At 31.2% G+C, this 15,754-nt stretch overlaps 1 protein-coding gene across 1 annotated transcript in view; it reads right to left on the reverse strand.

The window, feature by feature from the left end:
- LOC106464318 (ATP-dependent RNA helicase DDX19A-like) overlaps positions 1–14,947 on the reverse strand; it is a 28,090-nt gene extending 13,143 nt beyond the window's left edge. Inside the window, exons 1-7 of the mRNA XM_013924449.2 lie at positions 14,675–14,947; positions 9,511–9,595; positions 7,321–7,459; positions 6,986–7,078; positions 5,662–5,764; positions 3,369–3,483; positions 2,715–2,884 (exon numbers count right to left, since the gene is read on the reverse strand). Of these exons, the coding sequence (XP_013779903.1) occupies positions 2,715–2,884; positions 3,369–3,483; positions 5,662–5,764; positions 6,986–7,078; positions 7,321–7,459; positions 9,511–9,595; positions 14,675–14,746 (777 nt within the window). The 5' untranslated portion in view covers positions 14,747–14,947. The remainder of the gene's footprint in view (positions 1–2,714; positions 2,885–3,368; positions 3,484–5,661; positions 5,765–6,985; positions 7,079–7,320; positions 7,460–9,510; positions 9,596–14,674) is intronic.
- Between the last annotated feature and the right edge of the window lie 807 nt (positions 14,948–15,754).

Genomic DNA, 15,754 nt, shown 5'->3' on the forward strand with positions numbered 1-15,754 from the left:
AGTTGTCTGAATTTAATTTTGAAAGAAAAAATTTTACTATTTTCACAAACAAATCATACAAAAAAAATCCTATTACCCTTTTGTTTATAAGAAGAATATTTTCTGAAAAAAACAACAACAAACAAAACAGTCAATAAGTGCACAAGAGCACATAAATACAACAGAAAAGACAACTAGCTCTTTCAAAACTAAGTTTCTAAAATTAATCAACAATTGTCAAAGTATATTTACTTTGTATTTTACTTCTTAATTTTTTAAAACTCCTTTGTTACATAAATATTCTTATTGATCACAGAAGAATATGTCTAAGTGATTGGGCTTAAATCAATTATTCTAACTTGACTAACAAAAATATTTTTTCTCTCTTTTTTTTTTTCATTCACATTTTTCTAATTGTGATAATACATTTATTTCCAAAATTTGAAATTCAATATGTAACATTTTTAATTGATTATAAAATTATTGATTTTATTACATACCTATTTCTCAGAATATTTACTTAACATGAAACTTATCATGGCAAAAACAAAGGTTATATAATATGGCAGTGAAAAAGTTAAATGAAGGCTGAAACCCTGAAAAGAAGGTGTGTTTTTTACACATTAATCTAAACCCATATCCTCTATAACTGAGTCACTTGTTTTGAGAGTAAATATCTAATGTATCAGTCCCGTACATCTCACTTTTCACTCTACTGCTACCTTTATTATTATATTATAATTTAACTAAGATGTTAGTTATTAAACAGTTCTTTATGTTAACCTATTTTCACAATATAACACTCAAAAATTATTTACTTATAAGCTTTTACTTATTTATTTATAAGCTACATATGAATAAGAACTTTATTTAAAAAAAATTCAAAGTGTTGACCACATATGTATAACCTGCTCTGGAATTAGAAGCTCAAAGTAAGAATCACTACAATTACTTCATAAAAACAACAATGTTCTGCTATTCTGGGACGAAAAACTTCTGCAATAACATTTTTGTAAAATTCAAGAATATCAGATAAATATTTTTTTGATCTTACATTAATGTTGTTTTTGTTCACAAGATATCTGTGTAAGATATAACCAAAGCCAAAACTATTATTTCTTCAACATCACAAATCACATCCATAAAAAGAAAGTTGTTTATATATGTAGCAGCTATTAATCAATAATCCTATTTTGAATAGAAGCACAGCTCTAAATACACCAGTTAACTTTCATAACAATTAATTTTATCACAGATCTTCAATACCTCATTAGAGAGCAAACCAAAGAAATACAGTGGGCCTCCATGTAACAGTGGAATGTAAACAATCTGCAGGTCTTGATATAAAGGGTTTTACATCAAATTCTACAAATTGCTGTTTGACTTGTCAATCACTTTATGGCAAGAATAATTTCTCATGTTTGTGTTATTACAGATACAGAATTTTGTTTCTTTTGAACTGTCGATTAATCACACACAGATATGTTTGGTCATCAAGAAATTATTGTCGTGTTTTGGAACACTTTCATTAACCACCCCCTAAAAACGTATATCACGTATAATAGTTAAACGAACCACCTAAACGTCATGTTAGTGTAGCCTGTATAATGTGTAAAGTTTAGTATACTCTAATTCCTTATCGTGATGGCACACGACGAGACACACATTCAGCATATAATGCTGTTTGAATACAAGAAGGGAAACAATGCTTCTGTACCCATAAAGAATATCAAAGAAGTTTATGGAAATGTTTTGAATATTCGTAAGTGTCAACGATGGTTCAGCAAATTTTGTTCAGGTGACTTTCGCCTTAAAAACTGTAATGGCAGGGGCTGCCATGTTGGAATTGATACTGATGCTCTGAAGATGCTTATTGAGTCTAACCCAAGGCAACATGCTCGTGAAATGGCCCTGAAATTGCATGTCTCTCATGAAACAATATGTATACATCTAAGAAATATGGGCAAACTCCATAAAGAAGGTGTTTGGGTGCCTCACAAACTCTCCGATGATCATCATTTCTAACGTGTGAACGTGCTTTGTCTCTTCTGGTGCGTAATGCACGGGAACCATTTTTGGACAGAATGGATTCTCTATGCGAATATTATATGCCAAAAATAATGGCTCAATCCTAGACAAAAACCAATTCCTTTCACTCAATATTATGGCTTATCAGGTTGGCTGGGATATGACAAACACATCAGTGATCTAAGTTTTATGTATATATAATCAGTCATCATGAACAACAGCTTTTTAGGTTGTGAATCAGATTGAATGATTAAATAGTATACATATTTGTTATGCACAATTTTTATTTTTAATGCACTAATCTAACCAGTTTGTTGCCTTCATTAATATTCTACTTTCTTCATTAGATTTTATCTCATTTAACGTCACTCGACTAATTCATAACCTGTTTACTTTAATTTTTCTATGTTGTACTTTAGTTTAAGAGTATGTTTTCGAGCTACTCATTCTGTTTTTTCTTAGTTGACTTATTAATCAGGTACCATACCCCATCTCTTCTAAAAACTGTTTCCTTGTTACTACAAACCAATAAAGGACTAGTGTCTGAAATGTTTCCAAATTAATTCTTCAATAAACTTACATCAATTTGACACGTGTTTCAGTTCATTTGTTTTCTTCTGTATCTTGTGCACAAATCATAATAACATTTCTTGTGAGTGCAAAATGCAAGCAAATTACATTCTAAAAAAAAATACATACTTATGTACACGTATGGACTGATCATGGTGACCCTGGGTAGCAATCATCACATCAGCTTCATCTAAGACGAATACTTTGATCTTACGAATATTAAAGAAATTAAATCTTAATGCCCAATCCATCACTTTTCCAGGAGTTCCTATTATCACTTGTTCTGTGATCTTCTCACCTCGTGGAACTGAAATGAGATTTGATTGTATTTGGAATTTATTGAACAGGCACGTAATACAAAACTTATTTTATGACTACCTACCAAAAGCATTGATTAAAAGTCTCTAATACTAAAGTAAAACTAATCAAATACATATACATACATACACGCATATATAAAATTGAATATGAGGGCATACAAAATCTCTGTACTAATCATGCATTGTGTACTTTTTAAATAATTTTTCATAATAGGCTTTAAAAGTTTTCGTGGTTTTTAATGCTTTTTTACAATTGGATATGAATTACGTAAACATTTAAAAGAAGAACAAAAATATTTGGTGAATAATTATGTACTAGTAAAAACAAATATTACAATTAAGACAACTTAAACTTGTATAAATATTCATAAAATAATACTGCTGGAAAAACATTCTTGTATTTTGTACTTTTGTTGAAATATTTCTTTGCAGTATACATATTTATATATTTACATTTAAAAAAATACTTGCCTTCTTCTCCTCTGACTGCAAAACGAAATCTGATTTCCTTACAATATTGTGCCATTTGTTTAGCCACATTACCAGTTTGTAATGCTAGTTCATAGGTCGGAGATAAGATGATTACCTTCAAAATGACAGACAAAAAAATGCTCATAAATATCTGACTTTTACTAATAACATTAAAAAAAAGGGGTTCGATTCAATAAAGCATGATACCACACTATTTTCATATAGTTTGAAAAGGCTGTACAAAATCTTGAATAAGTAGCTACACACTTAGTCATTTCATTTGGAAATATACACTAAACTTGAACACCAGCTAGTTACCACCTGCAGATTGGTATTTTGGGACCTTTTTGGTTATTTTACTTTATTTCAATTGAAAAACCATGAAACAGGAACTCATTAAACAATATTTGATAATCAAAATTCCTAATGCTTAGTTTCTGCACTCCAGAGGATGATTTAAGTTTTTAAATCTTAAAGCACTTTAAACTACTTAACTTTCACTTTTAATTTTTATCAAATTTTCAAGAAAAAATTGTATTGTTTCAGCTTTCATGAAATCTTTCATCAGTTGAATGAATTATGAAAAACTGGCGCTAGCATCAGATGTGTTACTATTTCAAGAGCAACTCCACTATTTGCATATTGTGAAAAGGATCCATATATGATCTACATTTCAACATAATAAAGAAAATCCACTCGGTAACACACAAGTTCCTTTCTTATCAGTTACAGTGTAAAGTTTAATAAAAACAAAGAAAGAACTTCAATAACAAACAACTTTCTTTTAATCTCTTATGGTTTAAAGTGTAATAAATGTAATAATTTTTACAAACCATATACTTATTGTTCTTTTAGTTTCACCCTAAGCCCTCATCAGAAAATAATTAAGAGGCCTTACACAATTTTTTTTGTAGTAGGTTTCTCTGCTCACTCTTGCCATAAATCATTTAGCCACTCTGGCTAATGCAATGAAATCTACATTAGCCACACACATATTTTATTAGCTACACCGCTTAAAATATTAAACTTATGTTAGTGTGTATATTGAAGCTGTTGAATTGTAAATGTTTTATATTTGAGGTACTATAGTAGTATAACAAAGCTGTGAATGTAAGAATGATAAGTTTGAGGCATTTGTTATCAAAGCAACCATACCATTAACACTTATACTACATAATATATATACAAAAGGACAAGACTAGACAAACTAAATGACCACTAGTATGTAGCATTGCACTGGCAATAATCATCAATACTGTTTTACATACAAATTTATATGACTAAGCTAGTCAGTAATACTTTGCTGCAATACTGTAAAATTGTATTAAACATGCACTGGTCTGTAAGAAACAAAAGCTTTGACAAAGTCTCGATGTAATCACGACCCATTGAGCCTTAAAAGTTTTTGAGTGGTCACGATCAAACTTCTTTTTCTGCATGACTGGATCATTATCATTATTGTTCTTTTCTGGAACTGGCTGGAAAAAAGACAATATTGGTTTGATTCCTTTGGACTTTCATTTTCTTGGAGCCGGAGTTGCCATCTTTATGGAACTCGAATTTGACTTAAGTAATGCTATCTCTGATTGGATATAATTACCCCTTCGGTGTCTCAAGAAAAAGTTTCTGCATAAAAATTAGATAACCTTAGGCCTATGTGGGATGCCTATTCTACACCAGTAATGCAGTATAAAACATGGTAAAGATGAATGGGAAATTAAACCACAAAAATATTAAAATGTGTTGATAATTCATTGGGTGGTCTTAGTGTTACATATTTATTTGTGTGGGTGAATTTCTGTTCTCAATGAAGATGACAAAAAACTTCAGATAAAAGTAAATTTATTCAACCCTGTGTTTCAGCTTATCCTTTTTCAAGGGTCAATGAACATCACAGCCACCTAACAAATTTTAAATTAGAGTAACCAAAAAGAAAACTATGACAATATAAGGGAACAGTACACGTGAAGCATGCTAAAAGTATTGTTAAGTGGATTATAATTGCTGATCATAATGATTAAAGTTAAAAAAAAATTATAGGGGCCAAGCATTGTACCCATTAATGGAAGAGCATCTGGATTGAATCAACAGATTCCTTAAATTTTCTGTCAAGAAAATTGTAACAAGTCTTAAAATTTTCATTTGATAGTGTCTCATTGATTGCTTTGATGTGATGTTCAGTGGTGGCTACTTTGTTGTCAAGATTACTTTAAAGCAACATTTATTCATTATCTCTTTACAACTATAGCTTTATTTAACAGGTTTTTATTTCCTGCAATCTTACAGGACCTACCTGAGGAAAGGACTTAGAAGCGTCAACCCTACTAAGACTGGCTAGTACAAAAGCAGCAGTTTTTCCAGTTCCACTCTGAGACTGAGCAATCATATTTTGGGGGCTGTGGACAGAACAAAATGCTTTCTTTTTTATCTAAAGTTTAACTTTTTTTTTGTGGTATCTTGGATCTGAGTGCAAATACAAAAAAAACCTCTGTTCTTCATGCCACTAATAAAACATCACTGTACCTTAAAACTTGTTCAGCATTTTCGGTTTTTGAAGCTTGTTATGAATAAATACTCACATAATTAATATAAAATTTTCATGCAGAGTTCCAACTCAGCATGTAAAAAAAGACCCACCTCCAACATTAGTTAAGCTAAAAATAAAAATACATAAAAATATATATGTAGAAACACTTACAAAATACTTTATTATCTAGCAATAAATGTTTTTATATATAAAGATTCTGTACAGTACTCTTTATTTAGTTTACCCTTGTTACAGAGCAAACACTGGAATATTACTGGGAAATTACTAATATCATGAAACTCCATGTTCTTTTTCCATATCCTTGAAAGAATGTTTAAACCTGAAAAAAACATTAACAAACAACAATTTAAGCAATAAAGTAGGAGGCTTAAAAGTAAATTATCCAACTAAGGCAAACTTTGCTGAAGCTGGTAAGGCTACATAGCTTGTCTTGGTTAACAGAAGAAATAAACTCTTGTCAAAACCTTTCTTTTGCTGTATTATATTAAAGTAAATTCCTGATAAAAGTGAATAAAAACAAAGACTTGTACAATTTAAATAGTAAAAACAAATGATGTTCTTCCCAAGATTATGTTTTATAAAAATCAACCTGCCAAATAAAGCTCTCTATATGTCATGAAACACTTGATGTACATAAATATAAACAGTGAATGTACCATAAAGAATAAAACAATACAAGCCTTTTAGTTAAATAAAGCTCTCTATATGTCAAACATTTGATGTACATAAATCTAAACAGTGAATGTACCATAAAGAATAAAACAATACAAGCCTTTTACTTAAATAAAGCTCTCTATATGTCATCAAACATTTGATGTACATAAATCTAAACAGTGAACGTACCATAAAGAATAAAACAATACAAGCCTTTTACTTAAATAAAGCTCTCTATATGTCATTAAACATTTAATGTACATAAATCTAAAAAAGTGAATGTACCATAAAGAATAAAATAATACAAGCCTTTTACTTAAATAAAGCTCTCTATATGTCATCAAACACTTGATGTACATAAATATAAACAGTGAATGTACCATAAAGAATAAAACAATACAAGCCTTTTACTTACGGATCTGCTAATAATGTTGGAAGAGCAGTTTCTTGAATTTTGGAGGGTGAATTGAAGCCCATGGCATAAACACCCTTCAAGAGATCCGGGTTTCTGAAAATATATGTTTGAACTATATTTTCGATCATTAAGTGAAATATGATGAAACATAAAACAAGTAAAAACTAAAGCCACAGACATAACTTATATTTAACAAAGGAAATATTTTAAAATATTAAATTTTAGATTTATGTATATTTTCAAAAATTCGATAAATTTCACCAAAACGAACATTTATTTCAACTAGGTAGTATAAGTTTTTCTTGTTTTACAAAAGCTGACTTTCAGATACTTACAGATTTAATTCTTCAAATGATTTTACTGAATACAAAGGGGAATTAGGATCATTCCGCTGCACTTCAACATCATAAGTGCTTTCTATCAATTTAGATCTTAGGATCTTTTTCATCAGTGATGCTTCAGCTGCAGAAATTTCTGTTAAGGAAATAACATAAATATGTTTGACATTTTTTTGTAATTTTCACAAAATAATTGTCTACTCAGGTAATCTTGCAATCAAATGCATCCATCTTACTCAGCTCTAGATATGATGGCTTAAATCCTGTAAATAAACTATGTGGTCCGGGCCGCACTTATTACAGTCATTCTTACCAAAATAAAATTACATGTAAAAAAAAAAAACCCATCTGAATACAAAGTCTTCCAAATGAGCTAAAGTTAGAAACTACAGCAACTAGTTATGCATCTGAATTTAAATATTAAGCCTGCTAAGTCAACATTGTCCTTCAATACTATGAACATGTAATGTCTGTCAAGAATATATTTAATGACTTCATTTCATTTATAAGCATCAAATTAACTAAGAAAAGAAAAGGGTATTTTACTTGATTTTTAAATCATTCATCATTTATTAGCCTTAATGAACAAATAATATATCTGTTATTGACGTGTGCCCATGTAATGTAGTTTTTATGGAAAATAAGTGTTCAGTGTTCTTGTTCTCTTTACAGGTTTGTCTCTACCACAGATCAAGTTATTTGTTTTTAATGAAAAAAAAAATGTTTGTATCAACAGTAAGCAATTTCTAAAGAAAAACATTACACTGAATGCTAATCTAACACTTAAGAAATTGCTAAAACTTTAAAACAAAAACAGTAGAGTAAAAGCATATGGTTTTATATTGTAAGTTACACACCAATATTCATTGAATGTGATTCCAATTTTTTCATTTTGCAATTTCCATGAATCAATTTCTCTCCATTCTGTAAACAATCATTGGTGACAGCTCAATCCACTAAGTCTATAGATACTGGTAATATATGGATGCATAATCACCATTTTGATTCATATAGTTGCTTGCTTAAGTGAAAAACATCACAAATGACTTATCTGACCAAATCAAGGTAATGTATGTGCATTTTTAGAACCAGCTGTAAAGTACACTCCATATTTGAACAGCATGCTTTTGGTTTGAAGCAATTTCTAATCAAAAATTCATTCAAATTACCATTACCTAGTTTAAAGGGTGTAGAGAAAGTACAAGAAAATTTTTTGAGAGCTTTTCACCTTTGACCCTTACCAGGTTACCTCTGGTTGGGATATATGTGGCCCCTTGACCCCAAGTGAGAAAAACTCAACTTGATGCAATCTCTCACTGTTCTGATTAGAAAAATCTCTTTTACTAATTAAAATAAAAGGTGATTAGTAATGGTACTACTGAAATTTTACTACTTATTTGGTAATTATATGGTACTACTTATTTTACAAACTGTTCTATGGTACCATCAATTCTAAGATGTTAGTTATTACAAAAATTTATTATTCTATTATAAAGTTAATGATCACAAAAATGTTCATTTAATGTTTTAGCAAAAGTGAAACATTCATTCCAGATTGCTGATCCCAATGCAGACTAAAACTTTTTTCCATTGAAAAATCAAATCAACTACTTACATAACTCTTATGATTATGTACAAATACAAGTAGTCAAGTTATTAACAGGAGTATATAGGATGGACAGCTAGAGAAATAGTAGAGTGACTAAATGAGCACCTAAGTTTTAGAAGTGCAAACTCCACTCAAGTAGCAAAACACATGTTAAGCAGTAATGACAGTCAACTGGATAACCGATACCTCTAGGTCGTTCTCAGAGTACAGAATGAGAGAAATCTTAATACTTTTAAAACCGCCATGATAACATTATGGAAACCAGTGACCAACAATTAGGAACAAGTACTTCCACTCTTGGTAAACGTTAATTAATCTTGAAAACAGGATTTAACACATGATTTCTCAAGATTAACAGTTTCGAGTCTAAAGATGATTATTGCAAAATAATCAAACAATTGCTGAATTTAGTTTCAACATAAAGAAATGTGTTAGCTCTCGTTTTCAATAACCTATACTCCTTTAAAGAACTTAAGAATCAATTCTACTACTAAAAGATAATACTTTCAAATATAAACTATGGACCAAGAAGCCTAGCCCTGTCTTAAATGAAAGATACAATTTAAAAAAAAACTAACCTGGCTCCTCTGCATCACCTGTTCCTTCATTTCTTACAACGTTATTTGCATCACTGCTGTTTGTAGATACCTTTATACTTTCCACCTACACACAGGAAATAAATTATCAAAATACACATTCTTTAAGCCAATCCCACTAGATTAAAGTAATTTTAATAAAAATAGTGGGCTATATTTCACATTTATTTCTTAATTGAACCAAGTTTGTATCACTTTATCAGGCTACAATAAAATAATGCTATATATCAGAAGCATGTTAAAAACAATCTGAAACTGAAAGGCATGAATTTTGTGCATATGTAGCAAAGTATACAAAAGATATAAGACCATTTTATTCACTAAAACAATCAATCAAAATCAAATTAACAAGATCAATCATTAAAAAAAAACATTCCACGCATCTCTAATTTCACGAGGAAAATACTTTTGACAAAAACAAAAAAGCTAAATCTGTACATTCAAAACATGTTACCAATAGTACTTGAGCTCACATTCCCAATCTTTACATTTCACCCTCTACACAGACCATCAATGAGAAGATCAGTGAAATGAAAAAAAAAGGCATCAGGTGGGATATTTTAGAAGTTGAAACTTTTTACCAATTACTGAATATGGTAGAATGAGCTAATGGAGTATGAATCTATGTTTAACTTCAACATAATAAGATTAGTAGAACCTTAAATGAGACTTATGAGGCTTCATGTAGAATCCTTTAGGCAGTTTTAGTCCCTTTACTACATGATATATAATAAAACGCTAGAGAATATATAAATAGGCTACAATAATTATACTTAGAAAACAATGGTTACACAAAAAGACTTCATCTGAAGCTAGACACAGTAGCTTAAAGAGTACATTTAGTTGCTATTACTCTAATCTAATGTTAGAAGTATTAGCAGTAAAATGGATAATTTTAAAACTCAAATTGGTATTAAAAATTATAATATAATAGGAATAACTGAAAAAGTGGGAAACAGTTAGGGAAGAGTGATCATTGCATATTTAGGTTTGTTACAAATTGATAAAATAAAAAAAAAATGAAATTTTGGTTCCTCATTTTCAAATAACCAATTTTAAGGACATGAAACAAGAATTATCATTAGTGAATTGAGAATAATTTAAAAGGTAATGTGGAATATATATAAGGGGAATTTTTAAAAATAAGTTTATTCTGATTCGAGATAGGCATGCTCCTAAAAAAAAAAAGAAGAAAAAGATAACAAGGAAGATCAAGATTAACTGACTTACTAAAGACAAAGAAAATCATGGATAAATACTATCAGTTTAACAGGTTTAAACTGACATATAGCTTACAAGATTTACAATAGTACATGAAAGCTGTGGATTTGCTAAAAATGACTGGTAATTTAATTAAGTAATACAGTTAGATACATTTCAATACAACTGTGGAATTGGTACAATATTTTAGTTTCACAAGCTATTTTGAAAGAAACTAGAATACAATCAACTATATAAGCAGAGAAATAATATTCAGTTGAACAAATAAAACAAAAAAGAGCACCTTTTATCAAAAATTAATTCATATAAAAACAATTTGAATTCTCTAGTGAACTAGTGTGTTTTAAATTTTATGAACCAGCTTACTGTGTCAGTTTTGACATTTAAACTAAGTTGTACAGTTAAAAGATGATTTAGTTTTCTAAACAAAGAAGTATTTATCAAATTTTGGAACTTATAACAAAACAATCTCAATTCATGACTAATTGGAATATATGTACAATCATATTGATGGAATTGCCATTAGGTCTAAACAAGCACCAAGTTCAGCTAGTCTCTTCCTTTGTTTTTATGAACAAAACTGGTTCATTAAATGTGTGGAAGAATAGAAACATACTCTATATCGCAGCCATGATGAAGTTAACATTTTCCTAAATTGAAAATGCATTTCTGATCGATACTTACCACCACTCACCCAAATGCTATTTCCCTCATGCATCTGCCTATGAGATTTGTATGCACCTAGCCTTGAGCTAATTTCCACCTAAATTTACATGTTTAATGTGAACTTTGCTAGTGTATGATGACTTTATCATGTGACAATAGCCTCCAACAATTGGACAGTGACACAACCTTCATACACAATAACCCCCCATGCACTTGTAATAACTTCATTCTTAGACGAGGCATGAAAAAAAGTGTACTGAAAGTGGGAAGAATGGATAGGGTGTAATGAGGTCAGTACCTATTAGAAATACACTTTCAGATTAGGAAAATGTAAACTTCTGAGACAATAACTCATCTCTTCATATGGGAATGCCAGAATCCCACACTGAAGTAGTGAAGGGTTCAATGCTAGATTTTATCTAGTTGAGCTCTCTTTAGAAAGTGCTTAAAGGGAAAGCCCATGGAGTGTGACACTCAATGGCATAGGGATACACCATGGGAGATCATGTTTCATCGTCTGGAGGGTCTCATCCAAAGGCCAGTGAAAACGTGAAGCAAGAGAATGAAACAGGTGACAAATTTGAAGAGAAGAAATGTTAAATAGCCTGAGAGCATCCATATCCAGGGAAGAATATACCAGCCAAAAGTACTGATGAACCCATCCAATAAGGGTAGAAGGAGAGAGATCCCTGGAAGAAGAGTCCTAGGGTAGGAAAAGATAATGGAGGAAACCCCTAAAAGGAGAAGTCTGTGATAAGTAACACCAAACAGCCCATAGAAGCTGATCTGGGTCTGAACAATCATAGAGGTGAGATAGATAGATGGAAGATAGGACATAAAGTATGGTTACCTTCCTGTGCAGCAGAAATCTTAGGAAGGAAAGACCACTTCTAGTAGTGGAGTATATAAGTGTAGTGGAAGAGGGTGTGAAAAGCATCAATAACAAAGACATCCAAATGACAGCGACCACAGGAAAGAAAGAGGAGGAAATATGTCTTAAGAGAAAGGTGGTACAAAGGGAAGGAAGCCAATGGATCAAATGGGGCATACGTGAGAACATGAAAACACATAATAAGGTTCATTAAGCATGGGAGTCAAGCAAGGAGGTTAGTGAAGAAGGAAGGAGTGGAACAGAGTAGAGAGCACGGGAAGAAAACACTTTGTGGTAGTGGGAAAAGCAAAATTTAGTGGACAATACCGCTTGAGAACAAGCAATGGTAGAGATCAACAAACCATTGTCGTGCAGCCAAGTAAAAAAGACAGAAAGGTGGTTCAAAACAGGACAGCTGAGAGGAAAGAAACAGGAAATGGACCAATGATGAAAGACCTGCCACTGTCATTGGTAGACAGATAAAGTATAAGAGCAAGAGGAATGGGACAAGAAGGTGGCTACATAACCAGAAAGTCCAGCCTGACAGGAGAATGACCAGGCAAGCAAAGAGGCAGAGGAAACCAAGGCTGAGCTGGGAAAAGAAGTGCCACCAGGAGTACTCGATAAGGACTATCACATATCAAGGTGAGAACCCGAGGAAGAGGGTGATAGGCATATAGAAGAGAGGTGAGACCAGGTCTGGCTGAGAGTATCAACAACCAGAGCCAAAGGATGTGGAACAGGGGACCAGAAGAAAGGAAGCTTGGAGTTGATAGAGGTGGCAAAGGTGTCCATGAGAAATATGCCCAACTGAAAGCAAACACAATAAAAGACCTAAGTATGGAGAGACCACTCCATGAGTAAAATGCAGCCTGGCTGAGAGAGGCAGTCCACAACAAAGTTCATAGCTCCTGGCACATGACAAGCAACAAGACAGATTTAATGGGAATGAGCCCAAAAGAGGAGGTCAAATGCACAGGAGCAAAGAGTCCCAGAATGGGTGCTCCCTAAATGGTTGATGTTAAAAATGACTGTGGAATTTTCAGAGTTAAATCTAATGATTATGTTATGTCCAACAATTTGCTATTTTAGTAAGTCATGTATTATGGTCTAATGAGTTTTTTTCTTAATTAAGTTAATGTGAAGGATAATGTTAATTCATATTTATTATAATACATGGTATTATCAAGTTATAATACAGGTACTACATTAGCTCTATACCAGAAAAAAAATTTTTCAGATAAACTTCTAGCAGAAAAATGTGAAGAAAATCTATTCAGTTTTTCTTTCTTTTATATTTTGTTTATTTAGATTTTTTACATAGCTGTCCCTAATTTTGAACTTGTAGACAAAAAGGAAGGCAGCTAGTCAATAGCTTCCAATGTCATTTCTTAGACTCCTCTTGTTTGACCAAATATTGGAACTTGACCATCGCTTTTGTAAGTTACGCAGTGGCTAAATTCCCAGCAGCCAGGAATGATCTTTCAAATACTAAATATCTGGCAGTCCAAAAACTTTAATATCGAGAACCTACAACAACAATAATAATACTAATAAAAATAATAATAATGATGATAATTAATTAATCACATTAAATAATGATAATAATAATACAAATGATAATTTGAAAAACTTCTCAAATTATATATAAATATATATATATATATACAAAAAATTGTATAAATTAAAATATTGGAAGCTTATCAATATTCATAATCATGAAATTATGTACAACTGGGTATCTAGTATTTCAAGGATTATTTCAAGCAACTTGTAGAGACACAAACACTGATCGATATTTATTTTCCCAGTGCAAATTTTGTTCAGATCATTTCATCGAGCTTGAAGACAAATCATTCCCTAAGTCAAGTGAGAGGTGATTGTAGCTATCAGTATTCAAATTTTTGGACTGCCAGTTATTTATTATCTGAAAGATCGTTCCTGACTGCTGGATATCTAGTCACTTCATATAAATTATAGTGCACTCAGAGTGCATTTCTGCAGCAACATGATACAAACCATGAATCCATGCAAGTTGTATTTACAGTATAGACACATTCACAACTAGACCATGCCTGGCTCTTTTTATTATATTTTGATTAAATATGTAGTACTAGTAGACACCCAATTCTCACAATGAAGTTACTGAATGTACTGAAAATCAGTGAAAATTGAAAACTAAACTAGCAGTTCTGCCATTTCAATTTTTATTTTTTAATTCATGTAGCCAACCACTTTAAATTACTAGTTACATTTAAAGCTGTCATTTGAACACGAAGACAATTATTATACTACAGTAACACTATTCTGTATTCATAATGAACAAGGCTTAATTAATGTTTAATTATATTAATTGCATTGTAGTTTTTGTTATAACATACTATTTACCTTCTTATAAATCTCAGTTAGATGTTTCTCTTGGTCATCCGCAGATTTCGCCCAATCTAGTGTAGCAGCCATTTACTTTAATTTTAAAAACGTTTTACTTGAATTTATTCTATTCTTTTGTTTTTGTATTTCTGAGTGCCTATCGTTTTACGACAAACCTACTTGATTATAAATCACGTTTAATTTGAATAATACAATTTACAATAACTCAGTTGACGCAATAAGAAACCTCACTTTCGTATAATGCCCTCTGTTCAGTGACAAATTATATAAATAGAAAAAGAAATAGAGGGGGCTAAATGTGTGGAAGGTATTATGCAGTTTTGTTGCAAGGCGGCAAATATAGGGTAGCTTAAAATGGGTTTCCTTTTAAGATATCGACAACTGTATAAACGTTACCTATATAGAGATTTTATAATACCTAGAAGTCATGATTTCTATAAATTATTTTACTGATGGAATAATCAAGTGCCATAAGTGACGAATGCACGTTGGGAAAGATGACGCTATCGTGTTCTTTATATAGTGGCCAGCTCCAGGGTCCGGAATTCGCAAAATTTCTAAACGGTCTTTCAAAAAATTTCTAACTGGTCCTTATTAGGTTTATCTGGTCCACTCAAAGATCATGTATATGTGTGCGTGTATAAATTTCATTTTATTAATAACAAATGTGAAACTTTAAAAGAAAAATACAATTGCAAATACATATATGTGTAACATTAAACAAAACTCTTTAATTGAAAACAGCAGTTTTTTATTTATATCGTTCTGAAAACGTGCATTATGTTTATATTATACAGATAAACACACACACACAGAGAAAAGTTACTTAAGATTACTATTTTAATGCTGAACAAAAGGTAAGATATTTCTCCGTTGAGATGTTAATATTTACTACACTTCACTTGGATTGATTGAACCATTTACAGGTTCCGAGAACCTCCTTTTCATTTCACTTTTCATAAGTATTTCCCATAATGTTTAGAAATAAACCAAGAATCCTCAAAAACTAGGGCACCCTTTGGTAGATTGAAGAAAATAATATACTTTTACGAGAAGAAAACATAACTATGGTTTTAT

The sequence above is a fragment of the Limulus polyphemus genome, unplaced genomic scaffold (genome assembly GCF_000517525.1).
Source record: "Limulus polyphemus unplaced genomic scaffold, Limulus_polyphemus-2.1.2 Scaffold1619, whole genome shotgun sequence".
Lineage (NCBI taxonomy): Eukaryota > Metazoa > Arthropoda > Merostomata > Xiphosura > Limulidae > Limulus > Limulus polyphemus.